Source organism: Anas acuta, chromosome 15 (genome assembly GCF_963932015.1).
Source record: "Anas acuta chromosome 15, bAnaAcu1.1, whole genome shotgun sequence".
Taxonomy (NCBI): Eukaryota; Metazoa; Chordata; class Aves; order Anseriformes; family Anatidae; genus Anas; species Anas acuta.
The window spans coordinates 14,280,187-14,306,294 of NC_088993.1; the positions used below are offsets into that span (position 1 = coordinate 14,280,187).

At 38.5% G+C, this 26,108-nt stretch overlaps 1 protein-coding gene across 1 annotated transcript in view; it reads left to right on the forward strand.

The window, feature by feature from the left end:
* The window catches only part of SDK1 (sidekick cell adhesion molecule 1), a 392,668-nt gene that overhangs the window by 240,892 nt on the left and 125,668 nt on the right, over positions 1–26,108 (forward strand). The window contains exons 8-14 of the mRNA XM_068699921.1: positions 4,619–4,702; positions 10,552–10,746; positions 11,948–12,064; positions 12,321–12,488; positions 14,599–14,701; positions 15,816–15,992; positions 24,842–24,978. Coding sequence (XP_068556022.1) covers positions 4,619–4,702; positions 10,552–10,746; positions 11,948–12,064; positions 12,321–12,488; positions 14,599–14,701; positions 15,816–15,992; positions 24,842–24,978 — 981 coding nt within the window. The remainder of the gene's footprint in view (positions 1–4,618; positions 4,703–10,551; positions 10,747–11,947; positions 12,065–12,320; positions 12,489–14,598; positions 14,702–15,815; positions 15,993–24,841; positions 24,979–26,108) is intronic.

Here is a 26,108-nt window from a genome sequence, read left to right on the forward strand (position 1 = left end):
TTTTATCTGTTTCTGTTTTAACGTGATATTTGTGCAAAGAAAAATTCTCCTTCAAGGAATCTGCTACACCTGCATATATAACGTGGCTCATCTCCCAGCACAGGCAGTCTGATGTGCTGTCTGGAGTTAGGGACCTGGTAACCTACGAGCGGCTCTCAAGTTCGCAGTTCCACTTTCTTTATAGGATATTCCCCAAATAAATTAGTTTATGCTAATGTTAGAGAAAGGCTTCCATGTTTAGGGCTCAATTTTCTCCTTAAATATTCAGGCCTGAATTTGAGTGATGCAGGAATTTCAGCTTTGGAGGAGCCCCTGGGGCTTTCTCTGTTCTTTCTGACTTTCATGTATGTATCTAGGATTAGGTCACACATCTCCAATGCAGCTTGAAGGGTATGTAATGGATGCTGACTGCTATCTTTTGAATGTTAAAATCAGTGACCATGTAACTCTGCGTGGGGAAGTTAGAACAGTATCAAATTTTGCAGGCTCCCAGGGGCTTTGCAAAGCGGCTATCTTTTCAATGATTTCTGTAGTGCAAAAAAAAACCTGAAACCTTCGACAACTATTAAAAGCATGCATTTATATTCAAATATTCTTTTTCCCCTTTGCTTGTTCTTGACCTTTTAGTTAAAATCACTCAAACACCAAAACAGTATCCAAACAATATAGTATCCATTTCATCGTCTAATATGAGATGTGACCCCCTCTCATTGCATAGGGTGCTGCAGTGCCAGCAGGGTGAACTCCTTGTAATAGGTCCTTCCCTGTTCTAACTACTGTGATTCTATAATTTAAATCAAATGTTTGACCTGGTACCAACAGATGACTGTCGCTCCTAGAAGCTGCTGTGTCTGGGGGCTTGTGTCTGGCATGTTATATAGTTTGGAAGACATTCTAATTTCACCACACACATTAAATTTCATCACATGATTATTGTCTACAACAATAAATGTTCAAATTTGCGCAGTGTGATTCAAACCAAGCCTTATAAATATGTAATAGAGTCATATATACAGACAACCAGAATACCCCTTCAGAATGCCATCTGACCCCTACAAATACTGCAGCATTTTTATGGCCTCTTTCTGACAGTTTTTCACCAGCTGGTGTGTAGCACCCAAATTCAGATCCCAGGAATTTTTCACTAGCAATTTATGCTGGGCCTACAGGCCTTTAGGCACACACCTGATGTGCAGATCATGTATCAGACACTTCTAAAATGTGGGGAGCCTAGATCTCAGTGGTCCATGACGTGTAACTACAGCTGTTTTGCCTTAATTTCATCTACACCTGGGTTCTGTTGAAGCCATAGACCCTTGCTACCCAGCAGAGTAAGCAAGCACACTGGAGCTTGCAAAGGACCTTTTGAGCATTTGTGTTGCTAACATGAGGGACACAGCTTGTGGAAAAGTAGCCCTGCTTGCATGGCAATCACTGCTTCATTTCACACATAGCCCTAAGAGTATGCCCCCAGCAGTACTGCTGGGATTCTTTCGTGCCTTAAATCACCAAGACCAATTTTCCATGTCTATTAGACTTGGGATGCAACAGCACTATTGTCCACAAGGTATTCTAGATCTCTCAGAATTCCCTTACAGTTTGGTCTTGTCTTGGCATCCAGGCTTGTCTTTAATTCCAGGCAGCAGAGGCAGGTAGTTACCAATCAGTATATTGTGGAACTGCTTCTGGAAGTGTTTCTGTATCTGCACTTATCTCACAAGAATAACATCTGAGAGCTCTGCATGCAGTTGTTGCCTCAGCCTCTCTACCCCTCATATGCCAATTGCAGCATTTAGCAGAGCTTCCAGCTGCTGGAGTGGCTGTGAGAATTGAGCTCAGCAGGCTTTAGGGTAAGGGAAAAAGTGGGTCTGGTCTTGATGAAGACTGGAAGTCATATCTGTTGGCATACCTACACCCTGAAAGTCCTCTGGGAACTGTTTGTGGCCTTTTGATTGCATCTTTCTGCTACTCCTGCTCTTTTTCTGTCTTGTCTGCTTCTTTCTGCTGCTTTCAAAAAAGCCAACGTGAATCTTCCTTTTATAACATCACAGTCCTATTTGCTAAGTGACAGTTGTCAGTGACTTCAAGTTCCTTGTCAGGCAATTCATTGCTTGATAAGCTCACGTAAGCATCTCTTAATATAGTAAATTTCTTTGAGGTAACATAACAGCCTGTATGGGATTTAAAGGAAGGAGCACAGACTGTAGGATAAGGTTTTGGGGGAGGCACTGGGAAAACACTCTGTATAAATATGCCAAGTGTAACTGCAGGAACTGTGCAACAGGAGTTCATAAGAAGTGGTCTTGGCGCTAATGGCATCTTTGAGGTCACATTAAATGCTTTGCAGGTGGACTGCGGGCCCATGCTGAAGATAAATCTTCAGATTTATCACTGGTGTGTGAATATGTTGCTGATCTAGGAGAACGTTTGAGAGCTGGCAGCCGAAGGTTGCCAAGTTAAAACTTGGCCTGTTAAGGTCAGAGTGCCTTATAAAAAGGGAGGGTGCAAGAGGTATACTCCGTGACTTCCCTGAAAGGAGGAAAATATGCTTGAACCTCACTGACTGAAGAGAAATTTGTAGAAGAAGCCCAGAGTTAGAAGCGAATGTCTAGGTAGGGGCGTGTGTGTCTTGGTGCTGTCTTACTCCTTTGGATGGTGGTTTGGCCACCTTTTCCCTCTGTCTCTCCTCTCAATCAAATTAAATTGACACAGAAGGAAAGACTCATATTTTGTTTTAACAAAGATGGACAAATGGATGTGGATCTGTGTGTCCAGACATATAGATAAGTAATGAGACTAAGCTAAAAACTCAGAAGTCGAAAAGTTAAAATTCTGCAAAGCAGAGCAGAAACTTCAGACAAAGCTTGGTGGATGGCAGTGAGATGGGAGAGCATATTCATAATTAAACATGGACATAGTCGTATTGTAGAGGACTTGGCAACTTTGATGATCAAACATGTCAAGCGCTGTGTGCCGTCAGAGAATTTCAATTAAATGTTCAGCTTTTCAATTTGTTGTTTAGATTAATGCATGAGATCATATGCAATAAATCACAACTTATGCATGTTTATTAATAGCGTTATATTTAGGCAGCGAGGATCAATAATGTTAACACATGTATATTATTAGAATATAATAAATCATGTAGCTTGTTTTATTGGTTTTGCTGGGTAAATGAATATTCCAAGCTATTTTGCAACCTCACCTTCCCCTCAGCGCAGGATTTTGAAGACTAATATTGATTGACTTTATTTGGAATTAATACAGAGTGGTAATATCCATTGGTGCCCAAATGAAGCCCCAGTTCTGTACACTCAAGCAAATATTTTATTGTAGTTAGCGGGAAGGACTGCTGGGGGGGAGGGCTCTGCAATCCAGTCCTGGTGCTTAGTGATGTGTGCCTGCTGGCGTTTCACTCTGTGAGATGATGATGGCAACACTTGCTATACTATAGGTGGTGGCAGGAGATACAGCAGATATTTGTGGAGTAAAATAATATGACTTTATTTTCATTTATGAACATACCAACATCCTATCAATAATACAAACTGCACATCCAGTTTTAACATACAGTTGGGGAAGAGATTTGAGAGATCAGCTAAGATGACCTTGTGGCTTGCTACATTTTTTCAGACATCCTTGAATTCTTTGAAATGAAAATACAAGTAACTTGTTCATACAAGCTACTTATTTTATCTTTTCTGTGTTTTCTAAAACTTAGCACTGAGTTTGTGTATGCTACAATAGAATTCTAGTTATAATCAAATAAAATGCTTCTAAAAACAGTATTCGAATGATAATTGCATTGAACAGACTATGACAGTTTTTAGTTACCATGATAATTACTGCAACCTTAATGCCTGTGGGACTTTGACATGATGCTCCTCAATTTTATGCTGCATAGAAAAGAAAGTAACATGACAGAATACTGTAGTTTCTGGAATCTTGTCTTTGTTTAATTAAACGTCTAATATCTTTTCTTTAGTCCTAACGATAAAGTGTGGCTTTTTATGATTATTACTATAACTTCAATTAAAGCATTAAATCTGTTTGCTTTCAAGAAATAAAACAGTTGAGAAGAATTTTTTTAATTATACTGCATTTATCCTCTGATGTTAGCTTTCTGACATACTATGGCACTTTATTTGACATGCTTCATGCCTTCATGAGGTTGGATTCAGTTTAGATACTGAAGCAAACTATCCTATAAAATGCTAAGTTGTAAATATAAACCTTTATAAACCTCTCGGGAGGGCCTTTCTGAATGAAGAATTAAAATGTTCCACGATTCAGACCTATAAAATGAAAAGTAGCCCATGCTCTGAGTATTAATTTGCAGTGCAAAATGCTAAATCTTACTGAACATTGACTCAAGTCTTTTGAATTCATACTCAGCAAAGCAAAAATTTGTTGGCTTTTTTATGATGCTTTTACTACCAAAAAAAAAAAAAAAAAGCCTCCAAGTAGAGACAAACTTAGACAAGCTAGACAGTTCATAATACAGCACATTAAATACAATGTCTATGGAGACATCATATGAATGTCTTTAATCAATACCTATTTTTCATTTTGCTGTGGGTTTCTTTGTTTACTTCTCTTTGTTTTCTCTGTTTTGAAGAACCACCATATTTTACTGCTGAACCTGAGAGCGTGATTTTGGCTGAAGTGGAGAAAGATGTGGACATCTTGTGCCAAGCGATGGGTGAGTGTGCAGAAGTATTGTACCTCGGATGACAGGTAGATGGATATCCTGTTCCAAAGAATGCATCTTTTGTCAGCTTTTAATGTCTTGAGGTCTGTGCGTTATTGCTAACTCTGCCAGATCCAGGTACAAAGGGGGGGGGGGGGGCATTTGCCTTTGGAAAATCTGCCATAAATTGCTTCATAGCAAACATTAGTGTATTGAGCCAATAAATTAGCTGAGGTAAGACTATGGTTTCAGAACCCATGATTTGAAATGCAAACAGTCAATATTTTCAACAATTCAAATGCCCTCTTTTCTAAAAAATTACGGAACTTCTATATCTGCTGTCAGTAGCTCTGACTTTTAAGTGTAGTTAATAGTTTTCCTTCAGAACACTCTTACAGGCAGGTTTTAATTGACAGGTGTCTTAATTGCATAAAAGCCTTCAGATGTTTAGAATTCCACCCAAGATAAACTGCTGTTTAAGATTTATTTCAAGAGAAATGGATACACATCCTATTTTAGCACTCCAGAAAGACAGGAGACGTCATAGTGTTGTGATTAGAGAAGGTTTGACTCTGTCACGGAATTACTGCATGACTTTGGCAAGCTGCTTAACTTTTTGATGTCTCAGTTTCCCTGACACTAAGTTTAACAGGCAGTACACATAAAAATGCCTTGAGATCCTTAGGTAAAACGTATGGCTTATTTGGATGGGTTCATTCTTCAGATCAGAGCCAATACAGGTATTCTTTCTTTCACATTGATTTTATTTGCATCATGATTTCAGTACTTTTTGCTTCATGTAGGGAAGAGTCAACGGTGCTTTTCTAGAGAGAAGCTTAGCAAACATGTTAGCACAATCAGCAAGCGTGTGTGAGGATGCTGTGGTTGATTTGGAATTTCAAAAGCCTTTGATGAGGTCTCTTACCAAAGGCTCTTGTAGAAACGAAGCTATCAGGTTATAAGAGACAAGGTCTTGTTGTGAATTAATAGCTTTTTAAAGAGAACAAATCCTCAGTTCTCAAAGCTGGGACCTGCTGTCAGTGGAGTTCCCCAGGAGTCTGTGATGTGGAGTGTACTTGTAAATGCCCTGGAAAAGAGGATGAATGGTAAGGTGATAATATTTGCTGATTATATAAAATTATTCAAGATAATCAAGATTAAAAATAACCACTGAAGAGTCAGAGGGTTTTGATGATTTGAACTGACTGGACAGTAAACTGGCACATGAAATTATTGACAGAGATGAAATTACCTATTACTTTGCAGAAAAGCCATGTCTTCTGAAAACCTCAGTTCCATGCCAAGCAGTGGTTCAAAATGCTAGGTAGTGGGTAGAAAGGAATAGAATAAATAAAAGAATGCCACTGTATAAATGCTTGACACCCCCATCTCAAAACCTTTCACTATTCTAATTGTTCTACCATAGAAAGGGATATAGGAAAACTAGAAAATGTACCAAAAAGTAGGATTTATTATAATTAGAGGTCTACCATGATTTTTGAATACTGAAAAATTAAACTGAGTGGAACACTTTGTGAAAGAGATGACCCAAGGGCTGTTGCCATGTAGAAAGGTGAATAGATGATTCTGTATTGCTTAGTGCAAGAAGCAGAAGAGGCACCAAAATAAGTTTTCAGGTAGGAATTGTAAAGAAACAAAGGTAGTACTTTTTTTAGAAAACATAAAAATATGGATGTCATGGGCCCAGGCAGTTAAGATCAGAAATACAGATTATATTATTTAGAAAAAACAATATTAAGCATATTTATGGAAGAAGAATCCTGTATGAACTATTAAACACAGCTGTGTGTATGCAACACGTAGCTCAGGAAATGGCTAAAGCACAGATTAATGGAGTTGAGAAGTTGTAAATAGTGTTCTGTCATTGGGCTGTTCTTGTGCTTTGTGCCTGAGCAGCAAGGGCAAGACAATTTCAAAGGGAGGAAATGTGACTAGATAGATCTTTATTCTGGCCATGTACCACCAACTTTTTGTTTTAGCATGTGCAATTGCAAACATATAGGCTTTTTTTTTTTATCAGAGATTTTTAGGTAACAGAATTTAAGTGTTAGGTCATTAGAAAAATTGAATTTTTAAAAACATTCTGAGATTTTTGGAAAATGTTTCAATCCTATGATGCTATTTGACAAATCTCTGAACTGTCTCGCTGCTGTTACTGAAAAAATAATCTGCTGTCTCAGATGTTTTTTGTGTATTAGTAAAGAAATCCTAGAGGAGTCAGGAAGAGAAGAGGTTGACTTTTAAACTCTAACTTCTATCCTAACTCTTCCTTCGAGCAGTTTAGCTTCCAAGGGGATTAATAGGGAATTCATAATCATACTCACGAGATGAGGTCTTATTGGAGATATGGGAACCATGACTAGACCAAATAATTTATTTCTGCTGAACTCTTCTAGTGCATGTCTGATTTGTTGAAGAATGCAGTGCAGGAGCATGGAAAACCTATCTTCACGTGGATTATTTTACTGAGTGTCTGTAACCCAGACTTGTGAGGGGCAGGTACTTGCTCTTATATACAGTATTAAACATAGAGGCCTTCTAATCCATTATTACACAGACCTAGCAATCACCAGCCTTTAAAAAGAGGGTAAATGAAGGTTGCTGTCTCTCTGCTGCAAGCTAGGAGCTGGAATAAAGCACGAGGGGAACCACAAAGCTGCCCTGCACCTTCACTGCAAATAGGAAGACAGATTGGATTTCCCCAGCCCCATCAAGTTCTGTGCACAAAGCCCATTTGCTCAGGCTTTGTGCACTTTGAATGTGTGAGAGACAGATTAATTTCACAGTATAAGGAGAGATTAACTGTAAATAAAATTGCAACTTGCACAGACTAGCTTTATACTTCCCTGTAATGGAGTTTCAATGTATCAGACTGAACAGTAACTGTGCTCTTCTGTATATCTTTCAGCAGTTGCTGGTGCTGTGTGCATTTTCAATGGGTTTCCTTTAAATGCTTTTTCTTTATTTGCTTATAGAAAGTTTAGGGCTGCAGGCAGCGGTGGTAGTGTCTGGGGAGCGCAGTTAATTGGACTTTAGTTCTACCTGTTTAGACAAGTAGGTGGAAAGATGCTTTTGGGACTCCCCAGTAGTCCACCGGGAGCTAGAGAAAGCTATAAAAATAAATAACAAAAATGACACAGTGAATATTGAGAGTCTGTTATCCAGGTTCTTAAATAAGTTAAATTTGGCAAAGAGTCAAGCATCTGTTTCACAGATGGGGAAACTGAGCCTCAGATTGCATAAATCATTTGCCCAAGGTTACAGAGAAAGTGGAAAAGCCAGGACCAGAGACTCAGTCTCCTGCTTTCCCTTCTCCTCCACAATACTGGATTGATTTGTCAGCCTGTCTTTGAAACAATGAAGTGCACTTTATATACATGCTGAGAATTAAGCTTGTTTTACTTAATATTACTGGTCTTTTAGGCTGCTCTGTAATCTCTCAAACAAAATGGTACTGCTGGGAAGGGCATAGTCCAAAATGTCTTTAAAATGTTTTCTTCTTATTATTTTTTTTTTTCAGCTGAATTTTTAGAGAGGAAAAGAAGCAAAATTCCATGGAGGGTGGCAGGGAGGAAAGACTGTGCTGTAGGAGAAGCAGAGAAGAAAGGAAGCTGTTTTTAACCATTTTTATAGCTAAAGAGGTAGCAAAATGATAAAAGAAAATGTGTAGAACTTGGAAGACAAATCTCTCTGGGAAGATCACTAAAGCCCAAATGAATGCTGCTGACAGGCATCAGAATGCCTAGATAAGATCCTATTATTCAGACTCATAACTTTGAGTAGAGGAAGATATCCATAACTGAAATGTAGAAAAATAGAGATGGTAATATTCAGTTTGTCAGCTGAGGTGGTGATAGGAAGGTGTATCTCACAGTGATTGGAGGATTAGAAGGTTTGCTAATACTGTTAGTAGAATGGGATTTATGGAATGACACCAGTGTTAAAGGTTTGAGTGTATCGAATGCAGGATTTCGTTATTTCCTAGGTGCCCATCGAGTCTAATGTGTGGGAAAATGGACTTGCTATTATTTAAACTTGAAATCATTTCCAGGCTTCTCTGCATCAGGAGAACTATTCCATTTTGCATCATCTGTTTCTTCATTACTCGGTGATAATTTGTATTTGCCCAGGAGGATTTTCAAGAGATGAATAGCACTCTCACCGAGAGTTCTGAACATTGAGGTTTACGCTAATTCTGTATATGGGCTGTTGTGGGAAGTTTAAATTATGTCTATTGCAAGATACTACACTGCATCTATTCTTTATCAGACAATGCACTCTACATAGTGGATTTCTTCTGAGATGATTACCTCCTAGATTATGAGTACATTTTATTTTATCAGCAGAACAAAAGCATCAGATGTGATTGTAGTAAATGATACATGTTTATAAAAATAACAGCAGCAATTGAATGTTGTTTTTCAATCATTCCTTACATTGTTTGTACATTTTTTCTGAGAGTTAGTACAGCTTTTGTCTGTAGCAAGAGAATACGTATATTGAAAGGAGATATGAATGGAAGTAGAATACAGCAGTATTTAACTTTGGGATTTTTAAATGATAATATGGATCCTCCGTAGTGCTTTCCCTAGGAGGATCTTAAGTCATTGCCAGCATTACAAAGAAATTCATGGTCGGCACATGCTCAATTCATCAGTGACATCCCTTCCTTAATGCTTCTGTGTTACTCAGTATTTTTCTGCTTGGGCAAACTTCATTCACCTGTGAGTTTAACTCTGTGGTTCCAGTGTGATGCATGCAGCAAGGGGATGTGAAGCACCCAGGTTTTAAGTGATACTTTTTGAGAAAAAGGTACTGATTACGAAAATAATGTTATGTTTTGGGCTGAGGTAACTTAAATCAGTTTGATACCCTTCTGATCCTATGATTATCCAATCACATAATAAAATATCTGCTTCACTTCAGTTCTCTCTCAAGGGCTCTTAGCATTTGATCAGTTGGGGATTTCTGGGATTTAAAGGCAAAACAGTTTCTGATAGGAGGAGTGTGATAGGAACATTTGTATACAGCTGTTCTAGGCCCCTGACATCTCCTGAAGGAAAGAATCCTACACTGTTTGTAAATATTGAATTTACAGCTGCTTCATTGCTGCTGACTGGGAAATGGCTGCAGCAAAACTGAAATAAGTGTGTCAGTGTTTATGCACATGAAGGAAAAAAAAAAGGAAATGGGATTGTAAGTTATGTTTAGGGCAGTTTTATTTTTTTTTCTCCTAATGTCTGTATTCTTCAAATAACAGGTGAAGCTTGAAAGTGAATAAAAATAATAATTTAAAGTTATCTCATTGTGGCAACATGCTGCTTGCACATTAACTCAAACTAAGCTGCCGAATTAGAACTCGAGTACAGTCATGTGAGCACTTCATTGCTTGTGTGTAATTTGCCATTTCCTTTTTATTTTGACATCTTAGCTACAGTAGCACAGAAAAATCTTATTTGGGATGGAACAGTCTTACAGACTTGCTGCATTGCCACACTGCTGCTGTTTAAGTAGCCTGATTCTGGCTTTCAATGTGAAATTGCTATAAATCTTATTTTGTAGTAGCATGAAATATGATTGGGTGAAGGAAGTAATTTGATAACATGTTTTCTCAACATTCCCTCTTTCACTGTTTGCTGGTTTTATTCCCACATGTTCTGCAGTGTATTATTACCATTGATAATGTAAGATGCAGCCTCCCATTTATCAAAAGCAGCTTGTAGAAATATAAGTAGTGTAGAAGGAAGTGATACCAGGGATATGACCATAAGAGCGTTGTGTGTTTCCACTATCTAAAGCATGTTGTGCAAAGACTAATAGCAATTTTTTTTTTTTAATAGGAGTTCCCATTCCCTCCCTCGTCTGGTATAAGGACTCTGTTCCTCTCAGCAAGCTGCAAAACCCACGCTACAAAGTCCTGCTGAGTGGCGGGCTGCGGATCCAGGCTCTGCATCCTCAGGATGCTGGAATCTTCCAGTGTTTTGCTAGTAATAAAGGCGGGGAGATACAGACGTACACCTACCTGGATGTAACTAGTGAGTAAGGAGCTGTGATAGAGATTGATGAGCTGTGTTGTCATTTCTGTTGAGCCTACATCCATCAGATTTCTCTGCGCCTGTGTAGTTCGGCTCCCAGAACCTTCATTTTTTATAAAGTGTAGCTGTCCTGTCTGTAAGATGCCCCCAGATTCCCTGTATGGTCTGAACACAATTTGCTGAAGCCTGTAAAAAATCTATCTTTGACATTAGGGGCTTGAGGTGAGCTCTCTTATTTCACGCTGAAAAAATGAAAACTAAGACAAGAAAAAGAAAGGTTAATTGTAAAATATTTTCTGTTCTCCTTTATACTTAAATTATTCAGTACTCCTATCGTGTGATTCTGTTCTGAATTGGAGCTATTGCTCCATGATTGTGCATGGTATCATTTTCTCTGCCCTTTGTCTACAACTACATTTAGCAGGAAAAACAAAGTAAATTCAAGTTAAATGTCTTTTTTGTTTTTTGGCCAAAAAGTCTGACTAAGTAATTTGTTAATGACATACATTCTTCTCTATGGAAGAATTACAAGTCCTAGTAGTCTCTTTTAAAAGCAATTATTAACAGGCATATCCATAATATTTTAACGCCTCTTCAGGAGGCTGATTTTTAGCCCAAGAGTAGTTTACACATACTGACCAGAATTTCTGCAGCCTTCAGAAACTACATCAGCCCCAGTTCAATATATATCTAGGAAACTGCAGCAAAAAATGTAGTAAAATGCAACTGGGGGAAAATAAGAGAGAAAAAAACTTGGAAAATGTCTTGGATGAGACTCAGGTTCTAAATTCTTTTGGCTGACATTTAAGTTTCAAAGTTAATGCCTTTCTCAAGTTGCTTTTCATCTTAAAGAACTCTGTTATGAAGATGAAAGAAAATAGTTTTGTTTATCTAGATTTCCCAACTTCCCCCCAAACACTCATTTTGAGCTTTATCTGCCTTTATCTGTAAGCCATCTTACTTGTACACGTGTACACACTGATAGATTTTTATTTTCCAGGTAGGTAATAAACTGAATTAGATAATTCCTAGGAGGTGAATAATGAAAGGTTACAGTCACTGCTGAGAGGTTTTCATGTATTATTGTCATGTCCTTTTCCATGATCAGCTCTATAAAAGTGGATTTAAAGCAGTCCATGATAATAGGTAAGGGATCTCTCTGATAGCTGATCCATTGAGTTTTTTAAATTTTTCATTCTAGACATTAAGCCAGCATTTATACAGCCTCCAGAGGATACCACTGTTACTGAGGGGATGACTGCAGTGCTGACCTGTGAAGTTTCAGGGGCTCCAAAACCCGCCATATCCTGGAAGAAAGGTAGCCAGTTACTATCTTGTCATGGAACAGCTGTAATCCTTGTTTTCTTGTCCATTCCTGTTCCTAAGGGTTTGTAGATCCATTTAACATATCTTTATTTCTTTAGTTTTGTGAGCAGAGGGTTTGTGGTGATCCTGCTGTGAGCCAGTGACCTGGATGGGTTATCACAGTGTTTTGGAAGAGCTAGAATTTACAGTACTTAATCCAAGCAGTCTACGTGACAGTAATCATGCTGTTTTTCCCTTCTGTGTTTCAGGAAACCAGATCTTAGCCAGTGGCTCAGTTCAGATTCCTCGGTTCATTCTTCTTGAATCTGGAGGGCTCCAGATAACACCGGTTTTCCTTCACGATGCTGGCAATTATACTTGCTTTGCAGTCAACTCTGAGGGATCTCTGAATGCTTTTGTGACGCTGACAGTGTGGAGTAAGGACAATGCTTTGTTTAAAGTCTAACTTTAATCAAGTACTAACCAGTTTTTGGTGTATGCGCAGGAAATTTTCACAATTATGCTTTTCTAGTTAATAGGGATACTTGTACAATTTAATAGTAATACTGTATTTATTGTAGGAAACCTATCACAAGTACTCTTTTTGTTTGTAAAATCATGTATATGATCTGATACAGGTTGTGAAAGAAAGTGTGTTTAAATAGAGCATCTAAATGATAGTTTCAGTTTTACTCAGGTTTTTCATTGGTGAATCTTGCCTTGGCCTGCATTGCCAGTCAGCCCTTTTAACTTGCAGATTAGGCTACTTGCAGTTTCTTTCTGCCTCCAGGAGTCTGCGGGCAGTATAGAACAGCTTATGGTGTTACTAAGGCTGTGGCCACAGGTTCAGTAGATGTGCTGTTTCTTATAACTGTATTTCTTTGTGATGCTGGGCATTGTTGGAAGCCAAAGCAAAGTACAGCAGACTTCTGCTACTGTCTCATACTACAGATTGGCATGGCACAGCCATAAAATGGCATGGCAGCCCATGAAATTCCATCTTTTATTGTTTGCCCTTGATCTCTATTATCTCTTTATCTCTCTGGTAAGAAACCAGATTCATTAGTTTTACCTTTGTTACGCCTAAGTGCAAGGTGAAATACAAGTTCTGTGTGACTGATCCAAACCAGCAGCTGAAGAGTTAAAGTGCAATGTGTTTTTCTGCTAGTAATGATGGGAAATAATAATCCCTGAGCTGGGGCTAAGAGTAATTAAAAACAATGAAGATGATAAATACAAAAGTATTGTGGCTCTCGCTCTTCTCCTATACTTGAACTGTAACTGTGAGACTGATTATGCTGCTGATGTGCAGTATGTATTTGACATCTGTTAATGCCAAAAAAGTACAAATTACATCAGCAACATTTTGCCTTTTGAACTTGGCAATACGTGAAAGCAGTGCTGGCAGTAAACCTAATGTTCTTGTGTCATATGACTATCATATTTATACCTCAATGACAATATAAAGTCAGTAGATTTATGCGGATGTTATAAACTGATTGACATCCAGGTGCATGGATCAAGTAAAAGAGATCCTTCCTATTAATTCTCAAGGGACTGGTTCTAATATGCATTAAAGACAGCTCCTGTTCAATGTACTGCATTGAAGGGGGGGAAAAAGTGACTTCAGCCTAGCAGTTATGTAGCAACAGCACCCTTGTAAAGCTGGAAGGCATGGATAGGCACATCAGGAATAATGCCAAAAAATCCATGCTATGAGGTATAGCCTTTGGTTTTGCTGATGATTTCATCTATGAGATCTCAGTAGATGCTGATCATCTCTGTAGGGATTTGGGGCTGATTAACATTATCCACATATCTTCTATATTCATCTTGGTTGACTACCTGCTTCAGATGATGCTATCTGCTGCTACTACTGTGTGCTAAGCATAATAGAGATCTTTCACACCTGATCAGGTTGCTGTAGTTACAGCAATTATTGTGTCCTGGGTCTCCAGGAGGTGCTTGAATAAAGATGTTTTGAAACATTTGAGTAAACAACATATCTTTCTTACGTGAAAAATTCAGACTATCAGAAACTCCTCCTCCCTTAACCTCTTTATAGTGTGCCATTCAAGTTTTCCTCTTTCTGGGTATTTTTCTAGCATCTGTTTTTTTTGCAGAGATTTTCTTTGTTTTTGTTTTCTCCACTCCAATAGCGTGACTTGTTTCCCAACTAAATCTGTGTTGTTTTGATTCATTCGTAACGCATTATAAACATACTTGCTGCCTTGTGACTTTAGGGAGTTGCCTTAGACACTTACCACAAAGACAAGTGAGAGTTAGTACAGCTTTAGCACTCTTCCTGCTCAGAGCACTGCTGGCTCAGACTCATGCCTTCTGCTGCTTTTGCCTCTCTGCACCCCACGGTGTACAACCTCTTCTTGACACAATGACATTAGAGGCAGGGGAGGCTTCACGGCAAAGACTTGAAGAGGAATGGCCTGCTTGCTTTGAATGACAAATGTTCAGTTGCCTGCTCCCTGAGTGAATATCCAAGTCAAAATGCTGTAATTTCACCTGAACTATGGCTTGTGTTCCTTTCAGATCGGACTTTCATTGTTCACCCCCCTGAGGATAGCACTGTGATCAAAGGAACTACAGCCACTCTGCGATGTGACGCAACTCATGATCCTAGAATTTCAATCAGGTTGGTGGTGTCAGTTCTTGTTTGTGTGGTTTATCTGAGCTTAATTTTATAAGCTATAAGAATAGCATTAGGTGAAAAGTTCCAGGACCTCAGATTTCAACACCAGACCCCTTATTACTGCATTGTAAGGTTGTACACTGTATCATTATTCATATAAATCCTATCTTCCTTTTCAGCCTTGTGTATTATTTACAATGAGCTATGTTCCACTTCATGACTTCAATATAGCCTTCCATGATTTTACTGTCAAGGTTAATACACTATCAATAAAAGCAACTTGTCAGAAGCTGATACTTAATGAGAGTAAAAGCCAAAGAGAAGGAATAGGATTTCAGAAGTGTTTACGTTGGGGTGTATGAAAGCAATGTGAGATGCCTATGTTCTTGGAAACAACTCAATAACTAGGGGTTATATTCTGCTTTTACTGCGTAAAGGAAAACAGAACTTGTCTGAACTATTAACATTTGCACTAGAGCACTTAGAGGAAGCTCAACATTTTAAAATAAATTTACCATGAAAATTTATGTAGTCTGAAAGCAGCACAAATTAAAGAAAATGCAAGGGACAGCTTGAAAGAAGCCAGGAAGGGCCAACTGCAGAAAGAACTTCAGAAAGAGCAATACAGATGTAAAAGTGTTCTGTAGAGATCCTTAACTGTAAGACCATGGACTATACACAGATCTGTGACGTGTTGGTATGTATTTGTTTTAACAGATGAGCTCTAGTGAACTTTGCCATAATAGTTTAAGATGTTACTGATTCTGGCAGTGTAAGGTTATTACAGTCTTAGCAGAGCTGGGCCAACACCTCAGCTGTTACCTACAACTTAAACTGTTGGTGAAGGTGGACTTGCAAACTTGAATGTTTATGAGTACATCTTTTCCATACAAAATACAAAGTATTATAAAATAGTATCTTGGATGTAATTACATTACTCATTCTAATCACTGATCTAAAACTAAAATTTATAACAGGCATTGTTCCTGAAAGTATCCACAGAGGCCTGACATTTTAAATATATGTTTATGGAAGCTGGTATCTCCTTGCATAATTCAGATAAATCTGTTTTGAAGTTCTTTTGAGTAACTACTGACAAAAACGTTGTAACACTCAGGTACGTTTGGAAGAAGGACAGTGTCATAATAAATCCATCCAGCAGTTCCAGGATCACAGTAGAGAAAGATGGAACCCTTCTCATCAGCCAGACGTGGTCAGGTGACATTGGGGACTACACTTGTGAAGTCATTTCTTTTGGAGGAAACGACTCCAGAATGGCTAGACTAGAAGTGATGTAAGTATTCTATCTGTAAGATAATGCTATGCTTGTTTTGGGATGCTCTTGGACATTTTTCTGGAAGTTCATTCTAGGAGATCTGGTTAGCTTTTAAGTTTTATTTTATTACTTTTTTATTCATTTATTTTAATGGGAAGTTAAGTCTGGATCGTTCCAAATTAAATTGCCTTGAAATGTCCTCCCTTTTGCATGTTGCCATGCCGGTTGGATTTTCAAGTAACTAAAGCCTTGGAAGATACTTCCAAGTAATTGCATCTGTCTGCATCACCATGAGTACATGTCCATCTGGTTGGATGATCAAACCTAGGGATTAATAATTAAAGGGTTGTAGTCTGAATGAAGGCCACTAATAGACAAAGGGGACTAAAATGGGATATGTCATGTTCAACATCTTTTATAAGTGACCTAGAGGAGACGGTGGAATGCAAACTCATCAAGTTTGTAAAGGGTACAAAATGGGTGGGGAACAGTTGATATGCTGCGAGGTAGGGCCACCATTCATAGGGGCCAAGATGGGCTGAGGGCTGGGCCAACAGGAACCTTATGAAATTCAACAAGGACAAAGGCAAAGTCCATGTTTGGGGAGGAATAACCTTTTGCAGTAATGCGGTTTGGGCTCTGACTGTCTGGTAGCAGTTCTGCTCAAAAGAGCCTGGGGATCCTGGTAGACTGCAGCTGAACATGAGCCAGCTGGGTGCCCTGGCAACAAAACAGGCGAGGAGCATCCTGACCTGTATTAAAATAAGCACAATAGATTGACAGATGGGATTACCCCCTTTTACTTGTTGAAAGTCATTAGACTGCATCTAGAATACCGTGTTTGGTTTGGGGAGCTAGTCCCTTTGCAATATGTGTGGTGGGAGGATGGGAAGCAAAAGCCATGAACTGAAGCAAGAGCGATTCAGGCTGGATATAAGGAAAAATGTTTTCACTTAGGACATTCAGATGTTGTAATACATTGCCCACAGAGGTTAGAGTTTTTCAAGACCAGACTGGATAAACTGGTCTGAGCTTATGTCTTACCCTGCTTTGAGCAGAAGTTTTGGCCAGAGACCTCCTGAGGCCCCTTCCAACCTGAATCCTTCTGTCACCCCATGCTGAAGGACTTTCCCATAAAGTCCAGGAGATGCCAAGGTTATAGGAAATTGTTTCCCTCCTTTAGTATTTTTTCTCTGTTAAACATATATGAAAATAGCTGATCCCTGAGCAGGCATTGCTTATTCTTTCATTCTCTTTATACATAGGTTTCCAGGGAAAAATATTTTTATGTATGCCTTTCTTTATTCCTAAGGATCTTTAAAAATTCAATTTAGAAAAAAAAAAAATGTTTAAAGTACATTTCCCTTCTGAAAAAGGATTATAAAGATGGCATTGCAGGGTTCTGTATTTTCTATTTCTGTCATTCCACTGGAGCAAAGTAAGCTTCCATTTTATTTTTATCACTAAAAGCAACAACTGCAGTTTTGGTACATGTGTGGAGCAGATCAAACGAATAAGAAAGTAACGTTTTATGTAGTCTTATTTTTTTTCATTTGAGTAGTGCCCCATGCTTTAATTTAACTAAAATTGCATCTGTTTCTGCTGGTCATGCCTGATCTCTCTGAGAAGATGGCAACTTCTGCTGTTGGCAGTATAATGAGTTCACCTCAGAGATTTGCTATGCAGAGCGCCGTTTGATACAGCATTATTCTGACAGTGCCAAGGCTAGATCAGATGCCCATTTTCAGAGAGCGGTCATACATTCTTTCTCTAATTAAGCACTCCTCAGCTCTCCTCCCGGAGTACATTTTACTGCTGGTATGAGTCCAAGAGCAGAAGACAATTCAAAATATACTGCTACTATATAATCATACTTTTTCTCTGAGGCTGTTTTTGAGTGGAGGGCAGAAAATTATAGAGTAAAGACTGAAAAGAATGTTAAAACCCGGCTTTTGAAGTAAAGCTACAAATATGTGCTAAACACTTACACAGTCTTGATCCTAAATATCAGAAGATGTCCTATGCAGCCCAGTATAGCCCAGCAGATGTATTTATTTGTAGGTTCCAGTTGACCAGTAAGTTTTATACTTCTTAAAACTCATTCTAGATGTTAACTGGGCGAGACACATCTTGTGGATGCTGCTTTTCCTTGCACCCCACCTTGTTGCAGTTCTGTTGGCTGCCTCTCCATGACCCCATGCACTGTGACCCTCTCTTAATCCTGCATCTCTGCTTCCTCCAATGTTCGGTTGTTGATTGCCTACAACCTGCCTTTCCTGAAGGAATTAAGGAAATATATCAGACCCACTCCTTTAGAGGACTTCAGTAACTGATAAGTCACTCAATCATACCTTGAAATGTGACATTTTATTTCAAAGTGGTGCTGCAGGTAGTGCAATAATGCCAAAAAACATTGCATTCCTTTGCAGCGTTTGTCATTATCATTTGGCTCAGCAGCACAAATCTATGAGAAATAGAGATACATGATACAACAGAAACGAAATGAGGAAGAAAATATGTGGAAAAGAAATGTCTGAAGTAAAGCTTAAATTAAATTCTAGCTAGTATACGAATGACAGATCTATAACATTCCCAGTTCTCCCAGATAATTCTCTTGTGCAGAACATTAACAAACAGGGCATGTACGTTCCCATCGATGAGCACTTACACTTCAGTGCCTTGAGTAGCACTAATGTCAGACAAATGTTCAAAGGAGGCCTCTCAACCAATTACAGACTGGAGCAGTCTAGCAATGAATAATATCATAGCCTACCTAGCCTTATCTGACAGCTCTAATTGTCTCACCATTTTTTCCCCCCAGGATCCTGCATATCCCTCCTCTACCTCTAGGCATGTAACAGGAAATTTTCAAAGGCACAAATAAGTTTGTTACTGATTTCTATTCAAACTGATTCAATTCAAAACCATCGACCTTCAGGGTGACCTTCAGTTATTCAATCTGTGAGTGGTTTGGTTTTCTAATCTGTGGAAAAAAAAAAAAAAAGGAAAGAAAAGAAAACTTTTTCCTCCTTTTTCTTCCCTCATTTGAAGGCATGCCTGGGAAAAATGTGCCATTTCTTGCTAGAAGAATATATGGTGATAGCACAGTAGAGTTTTACTGTGGCTTACATTGGTAGTGCAAGAAGGATGGATCATTTTTTCTCAGCGTGTCTATGAAGAAATAAAGTATTTGAAAAGAAAAGCCAGAAACTAATGAAGAACTTGCTAAAGTGCAGCCAAAGGTTACCTTGCTCATCAATTTTGCACTGATGGTACTTGGGCACAGAAACTAATTGCTAGTCAAGATACTCTATTCATTCATTTGTCTTTCTTCTAAACGTGTTTATTCTTCATGTACATCACTTGATTTGATTTGCACAAGGTAAAACATTCACAAGTGATGTTTCTATCCTGTAAGAGAGAGATTTTAATTTTTTACTTATTTCCTTTTTTTTCTGGAAGAGCTTCTCAACTGCAAATAAAGAAACAATTGCAAGTCTTTTGGTGATGCGCTAGTGCTTCTCTTGTGTTCCTCCAAGTTATAAGAGTTGATCCTGAAAATAATTGTATATAATGAAACTTTGTAACTTCATTTAGCTTGCTTTTATATTCCTGTAAATACTATACAGAATGAAATACAGAGAAAAAAATGCTTGTTCCTGAAGCTGCATAAGCTTGAGTTATCGCAGTGCATCACTCTCCTGACAGAAAACACTGATGATTCCAGCTCAAATTATCCTGAGGGTTCTCAGTGTATATAAAATATGCAGAATTACCACTATCTGTGCCTGCTGCTCAATATCTGCCTGTCTGCAGTCCATATTAAGGGATCTCTTTGTTGTATGAATGTGACTAAAAAGTATGGTAATGCTACATTGTAGGAAAATCAAAGCCCTGTACAAGCCTCTGTTATGTCACAACATAGAGTAAAATCTTTTAGGCTCTTTCTCTATGCAAAAATATGGGGAGGACAATGTAATAAAAAAATAGGCAATTTATTCCTGGCAGCAAGTTCATCTTCTTTCAGTTCTCTTTCACCAAAGAACTATTATAGTTCTGTCTTCTTCAAAAGCAGGAGAGGTGAGCTAACCACTTACAATGAAACCCAGTGTGAAGCCAAGAATGCACAAAATGAATTTTGATACCCCTTTTTGCTTGAGATATTTGTAGTTGCTACTTCTTCCAAATACATCCCATAAAATGGCTTGATTACTAAAAACAAGATCACTAAGACCAATGCAGAGTAACAAATGAAAATGATGGCTTTTTACAGACTTATTTTTATATGGTCACATGTCCCTCAATTCCAGCAGCCTCTTTTCTTTTTGTAGGGAGTGAAAACAAGAAGGGTATCGAACTTGAAAATATATTATTCTTTCATCACTAAAAAGAAATCTTCTATTTATTTTTTCCAAGCTCTCTATTGAGATGTTATCCAAGAAATAAAGCTCACTGCTGAGTCTAAATACACTTGATACTCTAAAAGAAATACCACCCAGAAATACAATTGGAAATACAGTTTTGTCTGTTCATTATTGAGCATGTTTTAGAAATGTAGGTATTCTTAGCAAAAAGAAAGCATAAAATTCAGAAACCTTTCCCAAGGCATCCGTAGACTTGAGCTTGTGGTAACTGCCAGAATGAAGCAGGAAATAAATCTGTGTGCTTTGGGATTTGACAAGTGCTTAATTTCAAAAATCTACCTTGATATAGGCCTGCAAAAGAGAAAAAACTTCAGAACTAATCGGTGCCTTGTAACAGTCCTTCCTGTGTTTAAAAATCAGAGAGGATTCTTTTGCAAGAGAAACTGGAAAGTCCTGAGCAACAGATGATGTGTTTATTTAAAATGTTATAAACTTTTATGAGCAAAGCCATCAAGGCTGACGGCTTTGTTAGTCTTCTTGCCTCAACTTCTTAGAAAATTATCAGGTGTAGCAGATGAACCACCTGCTCCCAAGTAAAACTTGTATGGTGGACCTGATTTAGGAAATCATTTATGAAGTAAGAGCAGGGCTTTTTATAAACTGACAAGAAAACTTGTTTAATCTCCCTTGCCTTTTTAGTAATCCCCTCTTCAGTCACAATCTCTCTAATTACCTGCTGTTGGACCATTTTTCTCAGAAATCTCTCCAAACCATGTCTGGTTTATTTCCCGTAGCAAATAGTTCTGCTTTTAGCTAATTTTATAAAACACTGGATGTGTTTGCTGAGTAAATTTTTCAGCTACCCTCTGGCAGTGATGAGCTGACTCAAACATTAGGGTTTCTGTTTTGAACATGTATCATCTGTAACTAGCTAATAATTCTCTCCTAGATTGTCACAATGGTTTCATGTTCTTTTCTTGAAAATATGCTTTTTCAGTTGCTTTGTCAGAGTCCCCTTAGGTCACCTTGGTGGCTATGCCATTAACCCTGGGCTTATCTATCAATTACAGATTTCAAAAGTGTCTGTATACAGTTTTTGCTATCATACAAAGTAAGTTATGAAAAGCTTGACTCCGTGCAACTCTTCAGCATTAGAGGAGTAAGGCCTTAAGATACTGAAAAACCTTCATATATTTTCTATGTGGGGCTTCAGTGAATAATAATAAAAATAATAGTAATAAAAAAGGATCATAATGATGAATTATAATCTTCCAGTGTCTGATCAAGGGTTGCTATGTGACCCACGTGTTACTGTCCTAAACCTTCTTGGTGTATCAGAAGTTGAGCAGTTGTCATCTGAGGTTCTTTTCATCCTGAAGAAGGTTTGAAATTACCATTCCCTGCAATGACTTTGGATGATAGCAGCAAGGAAAAGTAATTCTCTGTAAGGAAAAAAAAAAAAAAAAAAAAAAAAAAGTAGTAGTGATCTGTTTTGGGAATGTGAATATTCATGGTGGTGTCACAGGTCTCATTTATCATCCCTTCCACACAGTATGTGTAGAAAATGATAAGGGGACAAAGTGCAAGTGCTTGCTAAAGTAGGAATTACTATTTATTAATCTCTGCTTTTGTATAGTACAAAGAGAGAAGTTCACTTCTGTGCTGAAATGTCATTGTAGTTTTAATTATTTATTTTTGTCCAGGTGTGTTTTGTAGGCACTTGTTATGTCTGCCTTGAGGGATTTAAATCTGTAAGCACCATCTGTTGCTGTTCAGTGTGGACACATGGGTAAAGAATATGATATTAGTGGAAATCGGTGTGTTGTATGGCTGCTGCAACTCACGTTATTCAGCCTCTGAACAGAGTGCCTGTTTCCATCATGCTGCCGACTGATTACCATTTTATGTCAATCCAACAGAATAATCAACTCAATTAAAATCATGAGCAAAAACAAACTTCAGCTAAGTTTGTGCTTTAAAAAATGTAAAGAAGGGAAAGTCTTCTCTCCTCCAGAAGAACTTAGATATTTGTGCCCTATGAAAAAGACTGATCCGTAGATTCTTTTTCATGTAGTCTCTTCTTTCAGTCGTGTAATGAGCTGTTAGTCAAATGAGCTGCTAGTTCAAGCCTTCAAAATGCATGGGGAAACAAGATTAGCCAGTGAACACACACCCTGAAAATATCCTTAATGTATTCCAGGAGTGTTTGTTCAGCTCCCAGCAAAGGAGTTACTAGGGGTAAGTTTGCAGGGAGAGCCCTCTCAGCCATCCCTTCTGTGCTGCTCCCCCTGTGAGAGTTGTCTTCTGGAGGAGGCTGGAGCCGCAGCTTGTCCCACGGGGCCTGGTGATAAATGAAGTGGGGACTGCGACTTCTCTGAGCCGTGTCACAACAAGACGTCTCACTCTCCTTCACTAATTTTCTTTGCCAGCTTAATCACAAAAACATTTTTCCAACCAGCTTGCTCAGGGACACGATGATAAATTGTAGCGGAGGTTTAATGTTTATTATAATTTAGTGTTTCATTCAAAATGAAGTAGCACATGCCTGTAATCCCTGTGTGAATGGCCACATCTTAAACACCCGCTCCATGCTTTCAAACAACAAGCTTATTCTTGTTTTGTGGCCATCTGCCCTCCTACTTTGTTTCCAGGTCTCCCTTTTCCCTAAACTTGCTAATTTTGCAGCACTCTGTTCAAAATCTGCATCTGTTGGGCCTGTTCATGTTCTTCCCTGCGCCTGACGTTTCCTCTAGCCCCAGAGTGACCATGTCTTAGCTGTTTTTGCATCAAATTCTGGAGCCTGGGTGCATCAGGCCCAGACTAAGTGGGAACATAGCCAGCCTATGCTCCTTGTAATTGATGGAAGGATCAAAGAGTCTTGACCAAGTGATTTAATAAAGCTAATACCTGAATTTCTGTCATTCCAGAGGTCAAATTGAGGTGTCATTCCTCAGAAAAAGCCTGGGGTTACCACGCTTCTAATTTGGTTAGGAATTTAAAATCGAATGAGATAAGATAAGACTTGGGTCCCAAGTTTAGCCTTAGGAAGCATAGGCGTGGGTGGGTGAGAGCCTTCCACTTGTGTTGTCTCCTTACCTGTGTATTTTCCTGGCAATTCTTTGGCTCTTGAGGCATTTTCTACTTTCTTTCCTCCCTTCCCCTCTTTCTTCCTTCGCTGCTTCCTTCTCACCAACTCCACAGCATATGGCCATGACAAACAAAAGCATTCACAGCTTTAACAGAAGAATAATAAAAGTATGGATTGACTCTTGTACTTTCCTCAGTCTTCCAGTAGAAACCTGAATCCAGAGCATATTTATTGTTCTGGCTTAAAGCCAGACTCTGTATTTACTTCTGTGAGTGGCTAAGGAGTTGCGGCTTTTAAATAACTGTAAGCCTTCAGTAGCATGATACATTACGATGTGAAATTGCTATTTTTTAAATTAAGGATATGAAGTCCCCTTGTGGCTTTCTGCTCTGGCCAGAGCAGATTAGCAGTACATGCTGAGGGAGGGTTACTGCTCAGCTTTCCTGGGGAGAAGCACCAGACTGAATGGGCAAAATCTGGCCCTCCTTGCTCTTCCTTCCCTGTCAGAGATGCTCGTCCTCCTCAGGAATCAGGATAGAAGGAGCAAAAATCAGGCTTAATTATAATGACTGAAGGGCTCTTATCACTTAATACATATCAGCCTTTAAGGGATGTAGCAGAATTCAGTTTTCTCACTGCACCATGCAGCCTCTGACTTTCAGGCAATGAGTCCAAATGAAATGTTTTTCCATAAATTGCCTTTATGTAGAGAAATTACACGTTTTAATTGAGCTGCTGTTTTATTTTTATTTTTTTTTAATGTTTCATTTTGTATTTCCATGGGGTTTCTGCAGGCATTTTCTCTGTATTTTCTGGTTAGGTGCTTCCAAAAAAATCCTTATTATAGGAAGGAAAGATTCTACCCATGACAGGATAAGCCTGAATCCATGAGTAAATCAAGCTGTTCTGTAGCCTAAGAATACATATGGTAATTTTGATTAGTAGCTCTATATGGATAGTGTCAATGTCTTCTGCTTCCTTGAGTATGAAAAATTCCATGTTAAATCGCATCTCCCATGTGTTTTACTGTTTATACATATTACTGCTGTCACATTGCTAGGACATCATTGTAAGAAGGGGAGAAAAAGCGAGAGAGAGAAATTTATTGACCAACTTGTCTCAATCAAAAAACAGTATGAAAATTGGCTTTTCCCACATTTAGCAACATTTCCATTAGCTGTTCTAAGCATCAGCCTTGGGACTTTCAGCACAAGTTATTTTTTTCCCCCAAATAGGACAAAATTGTGAATAATTCAGAGATGTCTTTCATTTATTTAATTGCACAATAGCTGCTGGTAGTTTTATATCTATCATCATACAAGTCTGATGCCATGTGCCTTTAGCTGCCTATAAGACTGTCCTGAATGAAATGTAGATTGATTTTTCTGTGCATTTTTTTTCTATTTTCTTAACAGCGAGCTGCCTCATTCCCCTCAGAATCTTCTGGCCACTCTGAATTCCTCATACAGCCGTAGTGTGATGCTTTCCTGGGTGCGTCCTTTTGATGGAAACAGCCCTGTTCTCTACTACATGGTCGAGCTCTCTGAGAATAGTGAGTAAAGTCAAATATGTTTCAATCTCATATACTTCTTAATTATTCAGCCTTCTTGCAGACTTAGCTTTTACCAGAGCCATCAACAAAATATTATTGTAATTTGCTAAATGAGCGACAGTTTGCAGGGAAGCCCTGGGTTTTACACTCAGCTATTAACATCCTGAAATATTTGAAAAAGAAAAAAAAAAAAAAAAAAGAAAAAAAAAAGTTCTGATATGGTGAATTTGCTATACAGGAAAGCCTTAGTTCTACCTCCAGCCAGTCTGACTTCAGGCATGTCAGCTCATCCTTCAGTGCTTCTATTTGACATCTGTAAAATAGCAGGAGTCATATTTATTTCTTTCCATTGTTGTCTTTTGCTCTGGGTTCTTAGATATCCTGATGCATTCAGAGCCCCAATTTCACTTGAAAAGTGCAGGCAGTATGATAATACAAGGAATTGATGGTCTGTCAGAGGAACCAACTTGGATGTCAATAGGAGCAACTGTCATATCTGTATATGGTTTCATATGTTTTCTCCACTTTCCCTAGGCTTTTATTTCATATCCTTCTTTTAAGTAGGTGGCTGAGGATACAGAGCTGCAAAATATACAAATATCTAGCTTCATAGATTGCAAACCTGGTCTTTGTGAATGCCCACTTCTCGTAATTTTGTCATGCTGCATGTCTGGTCCTTTGTGGCTGTCAGTTTGCAAGGTTATTCAGGGACACTGCTAAATGCTTCTTTCTGAATTGATTGAAAGATGAGGTTATATGGAAATCAGTCACCTTGGCAATACTTTCTAATCTCTATCACCCTAGGAACTGGAAATCCAAGCCTAGCAATTGATGAAAAAATTAAGAGCATCACTTCTTCTGACATGTGGAAATTAGCCACTGCATAACTGAATGTGAAACAGTGCTGATTTATTATTATCTAGAGAGTAGCATTTTGTTTTGCCACACAGGGAGTTTGAGATGAAGCTTGAGCTTCCAATCACATAAACCTTTGTGCTTTGCAGGCTGGAGTACCTAACTTTTCAGATACAGAGGTTCCAGAACTGATGATCTTGACATCTGTTGAGCAAAGTGCAATGTTCTAACGGAAATCTGAAGTCATGCCTAGGACCACTGTCCTTAAAACGGTT